At 40.9% G+C, this 20,608-nt stretch overlaps 2 protein-coding genes across 9 annotated transcripts in view; one reads left to right on the top strand and one right to left on the bottom strand.

Moving 5' to 3' along the window:
* Nucleotides 1-930: 930 nt before the first annotated feature.
* On the top strand, nucleotides 931-20,270 carry rpusd2 (RNA pseudouridine synthase domain containing 2). Of its 4 annotated transcripts, none has more exons than XM_057859310.1 (4): nucleotides 931-1,321; nucleotides 2,873-3,349; nucleotides 5,115-5,411; nucleotides 5,490-12,606. In XM_057859310.1, exons 2-4 carry the CDS (start codon nucleotides 2,903-2,905, stop codon nucleotides 6,243-6,245), a joined length of 1,500 nt encoding a protein of 499 aa, XP_057715293.1. In that variant the 5' UTR covers nucleotides 931-1,321; nucleotides 2,873-2,902; the 3' UTR covers nucleotides 6,246-12,606. The 4 variants fall into 4 exon arrangements, 3 of the variants coding, with proteins under 3 accessions (XP_057715293.1, XP_057715292.1, XP_057715291.1); XM_057859309.1 differs by having other exon boundaries at nucleotides 931-1,324; XR_009067138.1 differs by lacking the exon at nucleotides 931-1,321 and adding an exon at nucleotides 20,246-20,270 and having other exon boundaries at nucleotides 2,599-3,349; nucleotides 5,490-9,143.
* Nucleotides 15,811-20,608, bottom strand: part of disp2 (dispatched RND transporter family member 2) — a 40,624-nt gene continuing 35,826 nt past the window's right edge. For 4 of the 5 annotated variants that reach the window (XM_057859303.1, XM_057859305.1, XM_057859306.1 and 1 more), the window contains one exon: nucleotides 15,811-20,119. In XM_057859303.1, the coding sequence (XP_057715286.1) occupies nucleotides 16,904-20,119 (3,216 nt within the window). In that variant the 3' untranslated portion in view covers nucleotides 15,811-16,903. The remainder of the gene's footprint in view (nucleotides 20,120-20,608) is intronic. The other variant, XR_009067137.1, reaches the window with a different exon arrangement.

Here is a 20,608-nt window from a genome sequence, read left to right as displayed (position 1 = left end):
GGGGGAGTTTGCTAGTTGAAAATTATTTGTTGTGTGTGTGTGCGGGGGGTGGTAATTAAAAATTTGAGATATTTTAGCACGATATTACAGCTCCGCGCATCATAGGGGCCTCCCCTCGCCCAACCACAGCCCCTTTACGGCCACAAACAGGGCCCCCTTCAGGTCTGGGTGCGACTGCACCCCCCTAAGCTCCGCCCCTGGTGCTGATGAATTTTTAAGATATGCTTGAATGTACTTTTGAAACTATAAATACAGCAATATTATACAGTGGTATTGGTGACATAGTATATACATTGACATTTTTGTGTCCGCGTCGGAGTAATAGCAATACAACGGGTAATGTGTGAAATTAACACCAACTTAAAAATACTAATGTTCATTGAAAACAATACAAAGAACACATTTAGAATTAAATTCGTAAACACACTCGTGCTGCAATGATTAATCAATTAACTCGAGTAATTTGATTAGAAAAAAGCTTCGAATCAAATTTTGCTGCTTCAAGGATTTGTTTGATTAGAGTGACGATGTAATGGTTTGTTTTGAAACTGTTATAGTTTTATTGATTTGGGTGGATACACTGCCCTCTGGTGGCAACAGTGTATATGCCATAACTTGTCTAACTTAGCTGAATCCAGCTGCTTCCTGTTAAGACCAACATAAGGTATAATTTTGTTTGAGCTACTATGTTTATGCATTCATTATTTATTTTATATTTAGGAGGTTTTTGTTTATTTTGAGGTGATACTTGTAAAAAAAAAAAATATTGAAAACCAAAATGTATTAACACTTCCATGCACAAATTATGACTTTTTTTTACCATTTTTTTTCTAACCCTTACAGGTCATAAATTTAACTCATTGGCTGCAATTGACAGCACTAGACGTCCAATCCATTTTGACTGGGAAGCCCATTCAAAATGGCTGAAGTCTGGACTTCTAGCGATGTCAGTGGCACTGAAAGATGAGCATTCATGGCCAGTCATTCCACTTTAAATGAATTGGACGTCTATTGCCATTATTAGCTTGCAATAAGTGTAGTACTATAGGCAGGGGTGCACATAAGTGGTCCGAATGCGCGCATGCGTACTGGACGTAGACAAACGCGCTGGCTCTCAAGGGCTTCCATACGCTTTTGCGTACCGATGGCTGACCACTGTATTTGCGGCGGACACGAGAAAATAACTTCTCAAAATGTCGAAGAGGCAGGCCACACTGAGTAATTACTTCCGTGTTCCCCCACCCCCGTCAAAAGACAGACGACAGAGACGTCACCGGAGCTACCGAAAAAAAGGACTTATGCTGAAAAGTGGCTACAGGAGGTAGTAGGTACCATTGCTAGAAGCAAATGATGCTCGCACGGAAATACGGTACAAAATGTGCCGTGAGAATCCCAATGTCGCCGATAAGAGCAGCGCATTTTATGTAGGGTCAAAGAATTTCAGCCATCCAAACTTTGAAAAGCACGAAAAAAACAGAGCATGTGGCAATTAAGCAAACTATCGATGTCAAACAGGAGGACCCCACTGGCCCTATGGACAAGTGGCGGAATAAAGGCGACAGCGACATACACTGACAAACGTGTTTTTGCTCGCATTTTACAAAGCTAAACATGCACGTTCAATGAGGTCTTATGAGGAGGACATCCCACTTTTAAAAAGGCTTGGAGTTAATGTGGGAGCCGCATAATGCCCTTTATTTTGAATTGGTGCTTTTTATTTCTTTACATTTACCTTCAAAGTAATGGCAATTTTGTTGTGCCAGTTGATGTTAATCAAGCATTAATTGTTAATATAATTAATTAAAGTTAATTGGCTCTTAGTAAAGCTTGTCATAAATTTATCGCATCAGGCGGGTCGGCTCTCAAGCTCAATGAGGACCAAGTCACATCTCCAGGTCCTCTGAGAACCTGGGCAAAAAAATTATGTGCACCCCTGACTATAGGGAAAAAAATAAGAGTGTTACCTAACATTGCCTTTCTGTTTTTATTAATTTGAATAAATTGTAGCTTTCATTAACATTGTAATAATTTATAAATGTATTTAAAGCTTAATTCAAAAAATGTAAAAAATAAAATAAAATAATGATTAATAAATAATATTTGCTAATATTTTAGTTTTTAATGACCAAAAATAGTCTCTTGCCTTATAAAGGGTTAAATTTACTTTTAACTCTTACTGAACACTGTTGCGACCAAACTACATTTTTTTTCGTTTGGTCAACAATGCGAGGAAACTTTCCAATCAATTTTCAAAATATGACTGGGGGGGGGGGGGGGGGGGCTAGCAGTATTTCATTTAGGTATATATATATATATATATATATATATATATATATATATATATATATATATATATATATATATATATATATATTATTTTCTGTACGATTTATTTTGTTTGTTTGCACCCTACTTATTAGTTTTATACTCTGTGTTTTTACAATATTCACCTGTTCAAATGTGTTTTAAAAAGTACAGACATTTTTGGCATATTGTTTGTTTGTGCTTCTGAAATAATAATTTAAAAACAAAAAAAAATCGTTCAGATTTAAACAATGACGTCACAAAAGTGCGCCTGCTCTTCTTGAAGGACCTCTCGGGATCCCAAGTAATGCACGCGTGCTTGACGGTCGTTCGGTTTGTAAAATTAACGCCACAAATTTCATTTTTATTCAACATTAGAGCTACGAGGCATCTAGTGCGCAAAGCTATTTACGGTCTATACAGTTGTGTATTATTTAATTTCTGTAAAAGCGCTCTTCCTCGTCGTAGCAACCATTATAAATGTGACAGTTTGTTACCCGGTGACTGCGCACAGAGGAAACAACGATTGAACGCCGAAGTGAGTTCTCTTTCCTCCGTGTTTACACAGAAATACGTCCCAATTCGTGGCGTGTCGTCGATGGAGCAGGCAGCTGCCACACCGGTAGAAGATGAAAACCCGGTGTCGGCAGGAAGAACCACGGAGGAAGAAGCCAAAGTAACCGGCAAACGGAAAAGCGATGAGGCGAGCGGTTTCAGTAAGAACCAGAGAAGACCCCGAAGAAAGAAGCTCCGTGCCGGGGAGAGATACGTGCCTCCTCCGCAGAAGCGAAACCCCGGTGTTAGTTTCAGCCAGGAACACTTCGACGAAACCTCGTACTACTTCGAGGACGGCCTGCGTAAAGTGCATCCGTATTATTTTGACTTCAAGACCTACTGCAAAGGTCGCTGGATCGGAAAGAGCCTTATGGAAGTGTTCGAGAGTGAGTTCAGATCGGAGTCCATTGAGTATTACCAGAAGGCTGTCAAAGAGGGTCGCATCCGCTTGAACGAGAGCCCAGTGGATGACTTGTCTATAATACTCAAGGTCAGTGCCATTTTGTCCACGAAAAAATTGAATGTTTTAAGAAAAAAATTAAGAATTGTGAAACGATGGAGACAAAACATGTGTTTTGTACATCAGTTTCCAGGGTACTTAATACAATGTAAGTGGATTTCTCACTTTGAGTTGAGCAATTCACTGCCAGTCTTTGCCTGTCATTGACAACGACAGACGACCAATTCATTTAGACTGGCTGTGGATGCTCATTTTCAGTGCCATTGCCGGTGCCGGACGTCTGAACCATTTTGACTGGGAGAGGTTGGCAGCAATCCTCCCTTGTGTTGGATTGGACGTCTACTGCCGTCAATGGCAGTCAATGAGTTCAAATGGATCTAACCTTTTTCATACATGTACAGTATTATGATTTTTTTCCCCTTAAGTGTTTTTATCTCATTCATACAGGAGATTGGTCTCCAAGTTGCGATCCCATGGGCTAATATTTTGTGGCCCCTATTTGACATCCAATTATAGGCTTAGACTCATAAGCGGATTTTAAGGGGGGGGGCAGCGTGATGAAGCTTCAAAGACGATATGCGTAAACGCGTCGCTGCCAACACGTTCGGTGTTAAAGGGTTAATCCATCTGCAGGCGACCGGGAAATTGATTTTTGTTTGATGATTTTACGACACTGTGCGGGTGTGCGCTGGTCCTCATGGGAAAAGCAGTCTTCTTTAAGGCAAAACACTACCGTTTTTGTTCACTGGCGGCGCTAAAATCGACCAAAATTGAAAAGTTACCAAGTGTTGCTTTAAATAGTGATGAGTTAAAAAAAAAAAATGGGGGGGGAAATACACTAGTGCTGCAACGATTAATCGATTAACTCTAGTATTCCATTAGAAAAAAATAATCGAATTAAATTTTGTTGCTTCGAGTATTCGTTTAGTTGAAGTGGTGTTGTATTGGTTTATTTTGAAAGTGTTTGCATGTAGTTTTATTGATTTGGGTGGCAACAATGAATATGATATCAACTCATTTCTCATGGCTGAAACCAGCTGCTCCCTGTTAAGACCAACATTAGCCAAGTTTTTGTTTGAGCTAATGTTTTTTAATGCATTCATGATTTAGTTTTAAGGTATTTGTCCATTTTTTGTGGGAATATGTGTCTGAACCATTTGTTAAGAGCATTGGGAAGAAGAAAAAAAAAAACTTTTGCATTTTATAGCATTTAAGCTAGCGGACTTTTTCTGTGTAAGTTAGCCAATTGTTCTTTTGTTGTACATGTATTCTCATTTAAAAAATATTTTTAGACTGTTTTAGGCTCGGGTATTTTAATTTTTCATGTTCCTTATCCGATTACTCGATTATTCGAACTAACTTGTCCATCAATTAATCGACTAGAAAATATTTGACAGCTGCACCCCTAAAATACACAAATTCAAAAAAATCCATGAGTAATAGAACATAAGTTATTCGAAATGAAAATGTAGAAATGATTCGAAATTTTAAAAAAATTAAACTTAAACAAAATGTATTTAAAAAAAATCTATACATTGGGGGAAAAAAAGTGTGGCTCGTGTGTATTTCGCTCTTGGATTTTTTTTTTTTTTTAATCTCTGGTGACTTCACATTATTTAACTCTTTGCCTGACATTGACAGCAAAAGACGTCCAATCCATTTTAACTGTGAGGGGCTTGAAGCGATCGAATGAGCAATAGCGGTCAATCACTGTTTTCAAAGTCAATTTCCCTCTTTGACTAACTACAAAAACACGTACTCTGTTACCTGATTCTTCATCATCTTACCAACACAGAACAACGACCACATGAAGAATACCGTCCACCGTCACGAGCCCCCTGTCGTCGGCAAGCCTCTGGAGGTCCTGGTGGACGACGGCGAAGTCGTAGTGGTGGACAAGCCCGCCTCCATCCCGGTCCACCCTTGCGGCCGTTTCCGACACAACACAGTGATTTTCATCCTGGGGAAAGAACTGGGCATCTCTAAGCTGCACACGGTCCACAGATTGGACAGACTCACTTCGGGAGTGCTGCTCTTTGCCAGAACTCTGGAGATTTCCAAGAAACTGGACCAGCTGGTGAGAGACAGGAAGGTAGGTTCTTTCTTTATGGTTTGTTTCTTTTCCTTTGTGGACGACAGACTATTTAGATCTTGAAATTTGTCCCAACAGCTTGAAAAGGAGTACGTGTGCCGAGTAGAAGGTGAGTTTCCGGAAGGTGAGTTGATCTGCGAGGAGCCCATCCTGGTCGTGTCCTTTAAAATCGGGTTGTGCCGCGTCGACCCCAAGGGGAAGGAGTGTCGGACCGTGTTCCAGAGACTTAGCTTTAACGGCAAGACCAGCGTGGTGCGCTGTTTGCCACTGACGGGCCGTACGCATCAGATTAGGGTGCACCTCCAGTACCTGGGCTTCCCCATCCTCAACGATCCCATCTACGGAGCTGACGCCTGGGGTCCTCACAGAGGGAAGGGGGGTTTGGTAGGAAAGAGTGACGAGGAGCTACTCAAGGCTCTGGTGGAGGAACATCGGAATCAGGAGAGCCTCCATTTGCTGGAGGTTTCTGACAACGGGACGGTTTTATCTCAAGATGGACTAAAAGATCATCCAGATGGATCGTGTGAAGCCAGCAAAATTGGAGGGACTCGCCAGTCTCAATGTGGTGACCTAACATCGCTTACCGTTAACGTTAGCAGTGACAATACCTTACCTGAAGAATCTCAAGACCCTCTACCAGATGATAAATCGCAGAGAAATCAAAAGCAGTTTCCAAAAGACCCCTTGTGTAGTGAGTGCAAACTTATACGGGCTGACCCCACTGAAAAGGAACTTATCATGTACCTGCATGCCTTACGATACAAGGGTCCAGACTTTGAATATTCAACACAGTTACCCGAGTGGGCCAAAGATGACTGGTTAGAAGTGGACTGACTCCGCTGATATTGCTTTACATATTAAGAGGATTTTGAAGGGGAAAAATTGGGGAAAAGATAAAATATTCATTTGTTTTGGATTTTTTTTATGGTAGGTGCATCAATAGCAATAATGAACATTGAAAATAAGAGTTTTCCCATTGAACTTCATGTTCAAGAACATGTTTAGCTGCATATAGGCCTTATTCACATAATGTCATACCCTTTTCTGGGTTTGTCAATAGGAGTGTATCCCTCTGTGAAACGCCATTGAGTTTATATGGATCACAAAGAATCTACAAGGACGAAACATTGATTTAAAAGGTAAAATGAAGTAGGGCTGTCACAAATGACAAATTTTCTCCCGATTAGTCAGCCGACTATTTTTACGGTGAATCGACTAATAACTTTTTTTTTTTTTTTTTTTTTTTTTAGTAATTTAGCAATGACATTTTTGTTGACGCTTATTAATTCACTAAAACATTTTGAACACTTAAATTCTTTATTAAAGTACAAATAAACATATAAATAACAATAATAAATCATAAATAGACAATGAGGTCAAATGCTGATAGCATTAACTAGTACACAAGAAAGCAAGCCCGTCTCATCAGACCATAGGACATAGGTCCAGTAATCCATGTGCTTTGTTGACATGTCTTCAGCAAACTGTTTGCGGGCTTTCTTGTGTACCATCTTCAGAAGAGGCTTCCTCCTGGGGTGACAGCCATGCACACCAATTTGATGTAGAGTGCGCCGTATGGTCTGAGCACTAACAAGCTGAAACAACCCCCACCCACCTCTTTAATCTCTGCAGCAATGCTGACAGCACTCCTGTAACGAGTCACATGACATTTTGGAGGGAAAATGACAAGCAGTACTCAATTTGGACATTTAGGGATGGATATTTTTTCAAAGGGGTGTACTCACTCTTGTTGCCAGGGGTTTAGATATTAATGGCTATATTTTGAGGGGAAAATAAATGAACTGTATTATATAAGCTGCACATAGACTACTTTTTATCGTGTCAAAGTGTCATGTTGTCCCATGAAAAGATATACTTAAATATCTGCAGAAATGCGAGGGCTGTACTCGCTTTTGTGATACACTGTAACATTTTGAGTAACTGCTTATATTTGTGTTAATTTTTTTTTTTTTTTTTTTTTTTTTTTTTTTTGAACAGTGGTATTTTTTTTCCTAAGCACAGTTATATGAACTGTTGTTGTAATAGCAATATGCAATAACCCATTACATAATCACATTAAGCCAAAGAAATACAAGGGAAAAAATAATAATTGAATGGCGTACTGCAAGCAACACGTCACTTTTGCCCATTAATATTCATGACGTGAGAAATTGTTGTTGGCGGGTCAACCTCCCGTTTGTCCCAAATAATAAATGAATGGAAATGGTGCACAAACGAGATGCTTACTGAGCTAAACCTACCAACTCTGACTGAAAATGATGTCCCTGGTGCCTAATTCACTGGTAAAGATGTGGAAGAACATACAAATGTTCAGTTAAAGAGATGGTTTGAGTGTCGAGGGCGGGAAAAGAGTCGACCTGATCCAGAGTTAGCTTTTTTATCGACACCTTTTTCTTGTGAGCATTGCCCTACGCCACTGACAATGAGATTCTCCTGTTTCAAAAATCTATCCTTTACCACCATATGCCCTGTCTATCTTATATATTATATCCTCTGGTTTTCCTACGTCTCTAACCATTTTTGGGGGCAATTTACATTACTATTTTTGTGTAGCGATCGCAAATGCTACTCAGTGACAGCCAACGAACTCTTAATTTTTTCATTAACAACAAATCTTAATACTATAATTTATTTACACTTCCCCCTGACTAAAGTTTTTTTTTTACAACAGAAAACGTAACAGTGGCTGTCAGATACCATTTTAATTTTTTTCAGGTCATAGGACAGAAGCAGAATGGCAAAGCGCCACGCTAAAAAATAAGTAAAAATATCAAAATGGCTTACCTCTTCGTCCTCTGTAGGACCATGGCCCGCAACAAAACGTTTACCGCATCTTCTGCCCTCAGTTGAGCGTATGGCTACTCAACCTTGACAGCGAGCTAAACACCTAAGAAATGGAGTTCCAAACAGAGACAGCAGACTTGGTCTTTTTCTACCGTTTCATTTGTTTTCTTTTATTGAACTTTACTTTCATTGTTTTGTAAAACTGCAAACATACAAAAAACACCAATGTTATACACAAATGGTTCCATTCAACAACAACGTGTTACAGTAAAACAACAGAAAAACTGGCTAAATTATGAGCAAATAAAATGAAGTGGCTAATTTAGCTTAGCACAAAACGTGTTGCTTCGTGCCACATAAATGACATAAAAATAACAGAATAGATAAACTGAAATGACATCAGACCCATTGATAAAACGTGCAAACTTAGATTTTGTTTTGTCAAGGGTTCCCAACGATGTGTGGTGCAGAAGGGAGGTGTGTAACGACTGAACACCTCAAGGCCTCTTTTCTAACTTGTTCTTTTCGCCTGCTGCTTACAGCAACTCACCACTAGGGGAAGCCAAGCGCACATAGTGAAACCAAAGAAAAACTTTACAGTCCAGAGTTACAATAGACCCTACTCACGTGACGTCACAGCCACGCCCCCGCGCCATGTTGTCCGTATACTCGTCATGTTAATGCATTAGCGCTTCGTAAATTCCTCCTATTATGGCGTGTTTTTCTGCTCGTCAACATTAATAATCAAAATGGTGAAGTCGTGTGTGGCGGTCGGTTGCAAAAACAGAGAAGATAGACGGAGAGACTTGAGGTTTTACCGTATTCCGAGAGACCCGGAGAGGAGAGCGAGATTGACTGCTGCAATTCGACGAGAAAACTGGGCTCCAAACGACTACCACGGATTATGTAGTAGTCATTTTATATCTGGTAAGATGCATTTAATATATATTTAGAGGGTTTAGGGCTGACAACCACAATTAAGATCATTGCTAGGCTAATCGCCGACAACATACACTCAGACGTTGTGAATGAACTACCTGAAAATATATAATTATAAGGGGATAATAAGACAGTTGTCATACAATTAATTTACAATTTCACTATTGAGGTCAAAAGCCAAAAAATAAATTCAACTAGGGACAATCTGGAGTAGTGCTATCGCACTTCATATTTATTACATATTATATATGCATGTAGTGAGAGTGCTATCGCTAAACCATATAAACATTAAAAGCCCTAGCTCCATTGACAAATGACATGAAATACATTAGACTTGACAGTGGATGTTAGCAAGAACAAAAGATTTTGAATTGAAAATTTCGTAACTCACCTTCCCGAGCACAAGATTCCTGCCGAATTTTCGTGTACGAGGACCTGTTTCACCCAACCAGCAACGTAGCATTTGTAAGCCTCCAAACTCTTAAAGTTTTTCAAACTTTCGTGAGAATAGGCTGATTTTGTGTGGACAAGATAGTTGTAAATATCAGGGTCAGGCAAAGACGGCGAAGACAGCGGGTCGAAAAACATCGATTTAGGCATCAAATATGGATCTGGCGAATGGATAAACTGAAGCTTTTCCACATAACGCCTTTTATGCAACGCATCCAATGAGTTTACGGCGTCAGATAACACCGGGGCTTCCATGAATTGCTCTATAACTTGCACGACTAATTGAAAACAATGAGAATAGGTCTAAAAAATACGGACAATATGGCGGCCGGATACAGCGACACGTCATTTTGTGACGTAGGTGAGTAGGGTCTATAGCGACATCCGGTGGACGGATGAACAATTTAAAATCCCAGAAAGAAATCAAATCCAGGCATGAAAATGGGTCCGGGGTTAAAAAGGTGAGAAGGTGTGGAGGAAATATGTTCCGGTGTTCGGTCATTCCTTACTACGCGGGGAAACGTCCTACACAATGCTAAGCGCGCTTGCGCATGCATCCACACGCATGCGCACATCGGTTAGAAGCGGCGAGTACTCACTATTTTGGTTTTGATTTAGTTATTTAGAACCTTTTCACTGCCTCAAAGATACTTTTTGCATGTACTACCATCTCATATTTTTAACCGTTGTGTTTTTTTGTGTTAGCTTTGAAGCAGTTGACCACATTAGTCACGTAGCGTATTTAAACCGTCCTTTTGATATTTAAATACTTTCTGCAGGCATTTTTTTAGTACGTTATTCCTGTATGCATCTAAACACAACAAGTTTAGAGCGCACAGTAGTACTTAAGGTGTCAAATTTGACTAATGTAGGACGTTTCGCCGATGTAGGAGATTTTGGCAGAACACCGGTACACTGTACAACTAGGGCTGTCCCAAATGACTAATTTTCTACCGGTTAGTCAGCCGACTATTTTTGCCCTTTTTTTTTTCTCGCTAATTTAGCAATAAAATTTTTGATGACGCTTATTAATTCACAAAAACATATTGTAACACTTAAATTCTTCATCAAAGTACCAATAACACGTAAATAACAAATCACGAATAAACAATGAGGTCAAATGCCAATAGGATTAACTAGTGCAAAATGATGGAACCTAAACAGATTCAGAACACTGACTTCGCCTTTCCAACAGTATTGAAAACAATTCTTATAAAAATATCTAGCATTAATATTATAGTATACTACTATATATAATAGTATTATAGTACTCATTGCCAATCAGATTTTTCATAAAGGGTGTCCTTTTAAAGCTATTCTTAGTGTAGAATCTGAAGTCTGAAGTAAAGTATGTGGGATTAACTCCAGAAATCGTATTTATATGACGAACATGAAGTGCTTTTATTTTGAAATGTTTACCGGACGTATGTTCGCTAAATGGCTCACCGCTTTACACTCCGCAAAAGTCAGTAATCGTTTTTTTCATTTGCAAATGCTGTTAGCCTGCGATTTTCACGTTTGAAGTGTCACCTTTTAACCGCAAGTTTGCGTTTTGGATAAGACTGCCAATGTTTTATAGCAGGCTAAAGGAGGTTGTCTTTTTTCCCCCATTAGCCTCAATGTAGCAATGCTAACGTTTACAGTGTTTAATATACTACATGTGTTTCCTTATTTTGTATCTTTGAACTTTAATTCTACGGCGTGTTGATAACCAATAAACTTCTGTGAAAGGAACTTGAGTCTCATATGCCATCAAAACGCACGTGTCCACGCACGCACAAATGTATGCACGCGACGATAAAACGCAGCCGTGAAAATTACCGCCTTCATTTTTATTTACTGTGCGATAAATTGACTCATTGCATATCACCAAAGGCTTAGCAACTTCAATTAAACATGTCGTTATTAGTTAGATGGACTTACAAACTGGGTGATGGCGCTTTAGGTGTTCATTCACGGCCAACGTGCAGCCAAGCTTGGCATTGAAGAGACAGGAAAACAGTGAACCCTCCTTTGTTTCGTTGAAATAAGTCAATGTTTTGGCCACTCTGGTGCACTTTTTTGGCTTTGTACCGCTTTCCCCACTTGCATACCAAGCGTCCGACATTAAAAAAAATCTCCCGACCCCTCCCCTTAAAAAAATTCTCCTCAGATCAACACAATTCACGTAGGTCACCCTTTTTGACTTCAAAACGGCGAATTTTGCCGAAAGGTGAGAGATTTTCATGCCTGCAAATCTTAAAGATAGTCAACTTAAGTTTAAGGGACAGAACACTGCATATGAGATGTGAATGGCTTCACCTTGCTGGCATTAAACTGGTCTTTTGGACGCGTATGAAGAAAATAACCTTCATATGTCGTAATGTCGAGTCATTTGTACAAGTTCCATAGCAGCAGTGTTTGATCGGCATGTTTTTTTTTTTTTTTTTTTAAAGATTACCGGAGAAAACGAGCAGAAATAACATGGATTGTATGCGAGGGTGTGTTAATAATGTCCCACTTCCGTTTTACGATGGCGACGTCACAGTCTAAAAATAGCATTCATGCGGTATGCTATTGCGATGAGGGAGAAAAAAAAATACATAAATGAACCATTATTCGCCCAAACAGCATGAGTGCCCTCTGGTGGAGAAAATAGTTCTTAGTTTGAATCGTGGAGATTTCCTTCATAATTACTATTTTGAAAGTTAAAGGATCATACCTCCGAGGAAAAATGTAACGACTCTTATGTAGCCCAAAGTAGTGGAGTAAGAGTAGCGTTTTTTTCTTCAGAAATCTAAAGTAAAAGTAAAAAGTGTAGCTTAGTAAAACTACTCTTAAAAGTACTTTTCTCAAAAAGTGACTTGAGTAAATGTAACGGAGTACATGTAACGCATTACTACCCACTTCTGATCACAATAAAACCTTTAAAGTGGGTTTATGATAAAAAATTGATCTTTTGTTTAATTATATGAGGCAAATTCGCGCTGGTCAACAAAAGAAAAACTCAGTCAGTGTGCATTAAAATAATGTTTAATAAGAACTTATTTGAAGATTTAACAGCTTTGAGTCACGTAAAGAAAATGGTCTTGGATTTTTCTTCGCTTCAAAAGCCTGCAATAAAGGATTCATTTCTACAAGTCATTGAAAAAGTGCTTTTCAGTTCTTATGAAACAACCGTTTTAAAACTTGCCACTTTCGTGTTTCATACTTCGACACCACAGTTATATGAACAGTTCCATTTACGTTTTTCACAGAAACACGCACACAACAGGATTTTATTTTTTGCATACAAGTCAAAACATTTGGCACAACTTGTTCCTGTCTGGTTTGTACTGAAATACAAAATTGATACTATGAAATGCCTCATTTTTCTAAACAGCAGGTCAAAACCTGAAACACACTTACTGGATTATGATGCACTGAAACCCACACATACTTTAAACTTTCAGTTAATGGCACAGGATAAACTTAATTGAGTTTGCTTACAAATCTTGACACTATAACTGAGGGACACTTAACGAATAGCTTAATCGGCCAATAGGGGAAAATATTGCTCAAACAGAACTCTAATGCTTTAGGACCATCACCGTTATTTGCTAGCTTGAATCGCTCTTAATCTTTTGTGTTGACAATTTTGGCAAAGTAATCTGATGTTTTAACCTTAAAGGGATCCACGGGTACAAAGACATGTAATTGTTAAGTGATAGATGTTAGTACAAATTCTAATAATTTGATAATAAAACCCCTCTTAATGTTTTCGTTTTAATAAAATTTGTAAAATTTTAAACCAAAACAATTAACGAGTAAGTCGCCATTGTTGTTGACGTCGCAGGGCGGTGACGTCACACGGACACGCTGCTGGACTTCCACAGTGTCACTCTTTAACTACATAAACATGTCGTCAGTTCTGCCCTTCTAATTTGAACCCGAGCGGAATATTAATGAGAAGGACAGCCCTGTCGATATTTCACAAAACGAGCAGCAAAAGATAAATTAACACAAAAGACTGGATGAGAGGAGTAGCATACATGTGTTAAGTTCGCTAGTGACAGCTAGCACTCTCGAAAACGTTTATAGTTTGCCTCTACTGAGACGCCTAATGACGGCTTACCTTATTTTCGTCACGTAAAAGCGCTCTCCACGTCGATGATCATCCTGCCTGTGTTCTCAGTTTATTACATGTTGCTGCCTAAGCTTGCTTCCCAGTGAATAAGCGACACGGAAAACGAATAAAAGTTTTAAACTTAGTTTGGTTGCTGGCTATTCGTATATTATTTTCTGCCCAACAGATTATAATGACGCCTTATTTTGCACATTGAGATCTGAAAAGGACTGTTGTGCAGTGTACTGTATTTGTACTTATTTGCTGCCAAAAACATATAGATACGTTCTATTTTTAATTGTTTCAGTGTCCCAAAGATGTATACATCTTTTACGTTTTTTTTTTTTTTTTTTTTTTTAACAAGAGACATCTCTGGGTTCTGATTCAATTTAGCTCCAAAGCACAAAGCTGAAAATTCATTTTAAAGCGATAAAACTGGCCACTGGAGAGCAGTAGCGCATTTGGTAAGACCCGATTTAACGGCAACGAATGGCCGGGTCGCCGGCAGAAGATGACCGAATGGACGTCCAGGAGGCGGACGACCGAGCAGAACAACCTAGAGGATGCCCGGGATGCCAGGCGCTGGACGACTGAGCAGAACACCCGGGACCACCAGTGCAACGGACGATGCCTTTGAGTCCGTGCTGCTCGCCGAGAAGTCCCCGCAGAGACTCAAAAAAATCCATCTTTATGAGACAGGCGGCGATGAGGGAAATGTTTACTCGGCTGTCGCGGCCACAACAGCGTCATCTCTGTTATGTGTAAATAAATTGTTACTTTGCTATCAAAAGCTCTATTTGTCTTGTTATTTTGTAAAAGGAAAATATTCAAATGTTTGGGCTGTAACTAAGGCAAAAAAAAAGCTATGTTAAAGTCAAAGTTATGTTTGAAATGTATGCTTCACAAAAAGCTCAATTTCTGTTCTTTCATCAGAGATTAGAAAATTGCTCAAACCAAGCTTTTTTCTAATACTGATTTCCAAAGAATGGAAAAAGATATGAACTTTTTTTTCCTGCTGAAAGAAGAGAGTCTAAACTTTCTTTTGGTGGGGTTCCGTGTTTATATAGCAATAGAACCGAATTTTCTGTGGGCCTTGCAAAATCGGTCAAAATCCAGTAAAACGGCCGGGAACGAAGGGGGTGGCACCGGTGATAATGGCTGGGAGTGAATGAGTTAGACATCTCAGTAGAGGCAAAAATATTATCAAACTGCTGTGTTTCACTGTATACCCTAACTATATGTAAAGCACACAACAGCTCTGGATGCTAACTATTTCCATAATAATATTGGAATAAGTTGGATCACACAATAGTTTACCGTGAAGATCTGCAAACATTTTTTGACATCAAACACTCTCCTCCTCCGTCACTAAAGCAGGAGAGTGCTAGCTGTCACTAGTGAACTTGACACGTGTATGCTACTCCTCTCATCACGTCTTTTGTGTTCATTTAGCTTTTGTGATGGGCAAAACCGACGACATGTTTATGTAGTTAAAGAGTGACACTGTGGAAGTCCGGCTGCGTGTTCATGTGACGTCACCAACGTGCGACGTCAACAACATTGGCGACCTACTAGTTAAAATAATTTTACAAACTTTATTAAAACAAAAACATTAAGGGGGGGTTTTAATATCAAATTAGTATTTCTCGTACTAACATTTATCTTTTAGGAAATACATGTCTTTCAATCTGTTGATCCCTTTAATGTAAGACTATGAGTTTTATTGTCTTACTCTTTGTCACTTTATATAGTTGGTAACTTAGCTATGTTGTTCTCTGCATATTGTGGCAGTACTTGACGACATTGAAGTCGATCAGACATCTGATTGAATCTTTTATGAACTTCCATTGGTAGTGATAGACATCCAATCCAGTTGAACTGAAAGTGCTTGCAGTGAACGATCATGGTTCAGTTCCACCGATCAATCAATCAGTCAATCAACTTTATTTGTGTAGCACATTTAAAAATCCGCCAAGGAGACCAAAGTGCTTTACATAGCATAACACAGCAAAATAAGTCAACTTTGAAAGATAAAACAAACACAAAATAAAATAAATAAAAGACGAGGTCATAAACTGTCATTGCACATTAAAAGCTGAAGAAAAATAAAATGTTTTAAGGCGTGATTTAAAATCCGTAAGTGAGGGGGCCTGTCTAATAGTAAGTGGTAATTGGTTCCACAGCCTGGGCGCCATCACCGCAAATGCCCGGTCACCCCTAAGCTTCAGCCTTGATCTTGGGACTACTAGAAGCAGGTGGTCAGCTGATCTGAGGGTTCTGGTTGGACTGTAAGGCTGAAGCAGTTCTGACAGATATGGCGGCGCAAGATTATGCAAACATTTAAAAACAAATAATAATATCTTAAAATGTATTCGGTAATGTACCGAGAGCCAGTGAAGAGATGCTAAAATCGGGGTGATATGTTCGCGCCTGCGGGTTCTGGTTAGGAGTCGAGCAGCAGAGTTTTGTACAAGTTGCAGACGGGCCAGTGCCGCCTGACCGACACCTGCATACAAAGAATTACCGTAATCCAGCCGAGTTATGACAAAAGCATGAATCAATTTTTCCATATCAGAGCGCGAAACAATAGATTTCACCTTAGCAATCTGGCAAAGCTGATAAAAACAGTCCCGTACAACACAAGAAATCTGCTTCTCAAATTTAAAATCAGAATCAAATTGGACCCCTAGATTTTTGACATAATTCTTAAGAAACGGAGACAGAGAACCGAGGTCAACGTTCAGGGAGGCCTGGCTACTTGGTTTGAACACCATGACTTCAGACTTGCTGTCATTCAAACTTAAAAAATTACATGAGAGCCACGACTTTATATCGTTGAGGCATTCAGTAAGTTGAGAGAAAGTGTGATTTTGCGCCATTGGAAAATAGATCTGACAGTCATCGGCATACAAATGAAATAAAACACCATGTTTCCTAAAAACAGAGCCAAGATGGCAAAAGACATCCTGGAATGGACTTGACGTCTATTGCCGTCAATGTACTAGTAAATTAAATGTATGATCAACTGTAGTGTGATCAAGTACCGTCACTTGTAAAAAGTCACAATACGCGGATCTCAGGACATCGATGGCCGTCAGTGAACCGAAATATGATCGTTCACTGCCAGCCCTCCCAGTTCAAATGGATTTGACAGATATCACTGTCAACGGCAGCAAAGGAGTTAAGATTCATGTATTTGTTAGTAGACTGTCAATTAAAGAATATCATCTCCTTGTCCAGCTCTCTTGATCCAAACATCTGGTAGATCTGGCTTACTGTTTGGTAAAATGACCATTTCCTCAGTCTGGCTGCTATGACCTTTACCGCACACATCATAAACAGTCTCTCTGAGCGAGAGACGCAGAGTGTCTCTTTTACCGTTCAGGTGCCCGGGCTGCAACTGAGTGTCAGTGTCGCTTTGCTGCCCACTGGAAGGCCCGGGTTCAATGTCGCTCAAACACGTTTCGTTAGAGTCATCTAGAAACTCGCAGGAGCTCACAGACTGCGAGGATGGCCGAAGAAGTCGTTCCTCTTTGGTTTGCGCCTCTGTGCACAAACATGGCTGGCCTGTGGCCTCATCTGTGTTTGTTATAATTTCATCCATACTGGAGGATGTTGAAAATGTTTTATCGGTCCACTGCTGCAGGGTATTTGAACGATCCTGGCAGGTTTTACACAGCCTCTTGCCAATGACCATGTCAGATCGCGTCGGGTTCTCTTTGTACGGAGACGAGGTCTGTAGCGCGTGAGGCGCTTGGCGACTGCACATCTCTCCACTTTCACCGTCCGAGAACGTGTCCCTCCCGCAGTACTCGATCTCATCAGACAGCACAGACGGCCTATTGGACAGCTTACTAGTACAGGTGCTGTTTTCAAAACTGTCACTCAGTCGACAGGCCAAAGGCTGCAGCTCGTACTGCTCCGTCCCCCTGACCGAACCTCCTGTTCCCTTCTGTTTTTGTTGGTTTGGGTAAAGGTAACCACCTGCATTTTTGTCATAAGACTTCTTCGCTCCTGCCCCGTTAGTAGAGGACAAGCCCGGTTCTCCTCCTGAGCAAGATGACAGCACGCCGTCCGACGGGTCTGACAAACACGGAAGGGGAAACCTCCCGCAGTTTTTCCGAGGACCAAAAAAGCAGCACAGTGACTGGAAAAAGAAGGTGGCAAACCCGCACGCTACGCATTTGACCAAAAATAAGAAAATGCCCAATTTCCTGAACAGCAAGACCGTCGAAGGCAGCATGATGATCCCGGTGCAGAAAAATGCACCAGAAACTATTGCTACAGGGCATCCCATCCTCTTGGTGGAATGCGCTACTTTCCCTATTTTGTCAGAGTGAGGTGCTAAACAGTAAGAAATACAATAGTTGGCTACAAAATCAACAGATAACCCGGCTGCAGATGAGATGAAGAGAGCCTCGATGCCACTCAGCTGCCACTCCAGCAGAACGAGAAGTCCGACAGTGACGAATAGGCTACCTCCTACCGCCACAGTTCCGTACATACTTAACGGAATATTCCATGTGGTTAAAAGCAGCGAAACAAACGTAAGCGACACGGAAGACCCGGCGATTATCAACATCTCTGAGCTCAAAGATTGTTGTAAGTCGTAAAGAGACAGCTGACTGATGAACCAGCCGTTTCGCAAACCTGGCGGAGCTCCTGATATTTCTTTGTTGAACCACGCCAGGGTTTCTCTGTAGAAAACATTTGTTTGGCTGAAGTTGAAGCTGTAGCGATACGTGGTTTTGAACGCCAGCACGAGAGCAGCGATCCGGCCATCTGGTTGGAAGTACACGCCCCCGCCGTGTGGCGAATGTCCCTCGGAGGACCTCTCTGCCAACATCGTGCTCAGGCAGTTCTCGAAAACACGAGGATGGAAGGGAAAAGTGACGTTATTGCAACAAATACCGAGTTCGTCATTGCTCTCAGAGCACCTTCTGAGAGAGATCCACTGTAATAGCCGCCGAATAATACAGATATCTAATGTTGTATCTTTGTCTTCAGGCGGAGAAGAGTAAAAACTTTGGTTTTGCACATGTCCGCACAAGTCCCTCAACCAGACTTGAGCACTGGGTTGACTCATCGTAAAGTCAGGATCGAGAACCAACGAGCCGTTGCTTTTTGGGTTGAAGTGATTTCCGTTATCCGTCGGTTTGACGCCCCAAACGAGTGTCAGCGTCACCGGCCTGTCTTCTCCGTTCAGCTCTCTCTCAAACATGAACATGTGACGATATTCGGCATCGTATCTCTCAAACGGGTGACTGGAGCGGAAAAGCTGAGTGATGCCACTCTCTAGAGCAGGCAGCTTCATCCCGGGATCGAAGCAGGACATGTACGTGCCGCCTGCGGCCAGCACCGCGAACCAGCACACCCAGATGTACCGGAACTTCACCACCGCACAAGGCAGGATTTTGAGGAACACTAAATTTGACGTGTTGGCAAGACCTCGTTTGAGTTCTCTCAGCTTCTGACCGAATGTAAAAAGGCACCTCTTGCGTGAGCTCTCCTCCCAGAAGCCGCTGGAGTTTTTAGCACAGCAGGGCTTCCATCCCCGCGGCGCAGCGGACGCTTCCGTGTAACGCTCACGCAAGATGAAAGCGCAGGGCAGCCACACGAGCGCCAAGAGGGAACCGATAAACGAGGCAGTTCCGAGATAAACGGCGAAACATCTGATAGCCGTGATGCTGCTCAGATAACCGGAGCAAAACGCCGCGCTCGAGGTCAACCCTGAAGCTAAAATCAAATAACCCATTTCCTGCAAAACCCTGTGTACTCTTTTCTCCAGGGATGCTGTGGGCTTCTGGGACAGCTGCATATTCCAGTAGTCTGCAAAGATAAAAACTTGATTGGAGCAAGTTCCTACTAGAATAAGCGCTGCTGAGAGGTTAACCAGCGGGAAGAAAGTAAGGCGAAATGCTACTTTATAAAGGAAATAGGAAGTGAGGAGGGACCCGCTGATTGCTAACACAGATAATGCCACCATGAAAAGAGAATGAAGATAGAGAGCCATTGTGATAAGAAGAGAAATGATTGCAAGGACGGGGAACACTGAGTCTCTTGCTAGATAATACTTGAATAGCATCTGCTTGATCCCGAGGTCCATTCCAGTGATTGTCGTATTATTATACGTCAGATCTCTTCCCTTCAGACTCCTCATGTAGATCTCCATCATGCGTTCTCCCTTATCCACCGGTAGAAACAGAAGACTGTACTTGAGAGTCGGGATCTGGTACTCGGCCGTCTGCGGGCTAAGGAAATCTTTATCAACCAGGAAGTGTAAGATTTGGAACACGATGCGGGACTGTTTGCATCGTGACGGGACAATTGTGCAGCTGCCGTATTTGGGTCTCTGGAAACAGCTCTCCACTAAATGTCCATCATGGTAGTAAGGTGCACACTTTCGGAGAAGGTTAAGTGCCTCCGAGACCTAAAGTGAAAAAAAAATACATTAAATGTTAGAGTCAGGGAAATTCAATTTTGAACTCCAAGACAAGTGTCAACTCGATAGCTCGATGAGAAATGAATCACACTTAACCAAGGATTGTCTTTGCAGGTTTTAATATTGCAGACGCGGTGGGACCGTCGGATCCAGAAAATAGACGGATCCCTTACTTGACTGAGGATCCAGGAAAAATGTTCAGGCGCCAGTTGTAACACGTGGTAGGTAGGGTATGTGCATACAGGGACCAAAAAGGGGGGAGAAGCTTCCACTTGTGCACATTTATTCACTAAAAATAATAATTCCACCTTGACCACTCACTTCACTCCCCTTGTTTCCATTTGAATGGAAATCGCATCCAAAAGCAGCACATCGTGGAATTTTACTTCGCGAGTTTAGGCAGCAAAAAGCGGAATGACATTTTTAAAGAAATAAGATTATTTTTGATAAGTTTTTTGAGTGAAAGCATCGAATTTG

Source organism: Corythoichthys intestinalis, chromosome 15, assembly GCF_030265065.1.
Source record: "Corythoichthys intestinalis isolate RoL2023-P3 chromosome 15, ASM3026506v1, whole genome shotgun sequence".
NCBI classification, from domain to species: domain Eukaryota; kingdom Metazoa; phylum Chordata; class Actinopteri; order Syngnathiformes; family Syngnathidae; genus Corythoichthys; species Corythoichthys intestinalis.
This window is presented reverse-complemented; position numbering and strand designations above follow the sequence as displayed.

Excerpts from the sequence above, each read along its gene's own strand:
- rpusd2 (XM_057859308.1), top strand. The coding sequence starts at position 2,612 with ATGCACGCGTGCTTGACGGTCGTTCGGTTTGTAAAATTAACGCCACAA. Across the intron at positions 3,350-5,114 it reads ACTTGTCTATAATACTCAAG|AACAACGACCACATGAAGAA; the intron begins GTCAGTGCCATT and ends TTACCAACACAG. Across the intron at positions 5,412-5,489 it reads AGCTGGTGAGAGACAGGAAG|CTTGAAAAGGAGTACGTGTG; the intron begins GTAGGTTCTTTC and ends TTGTCCCAACAG.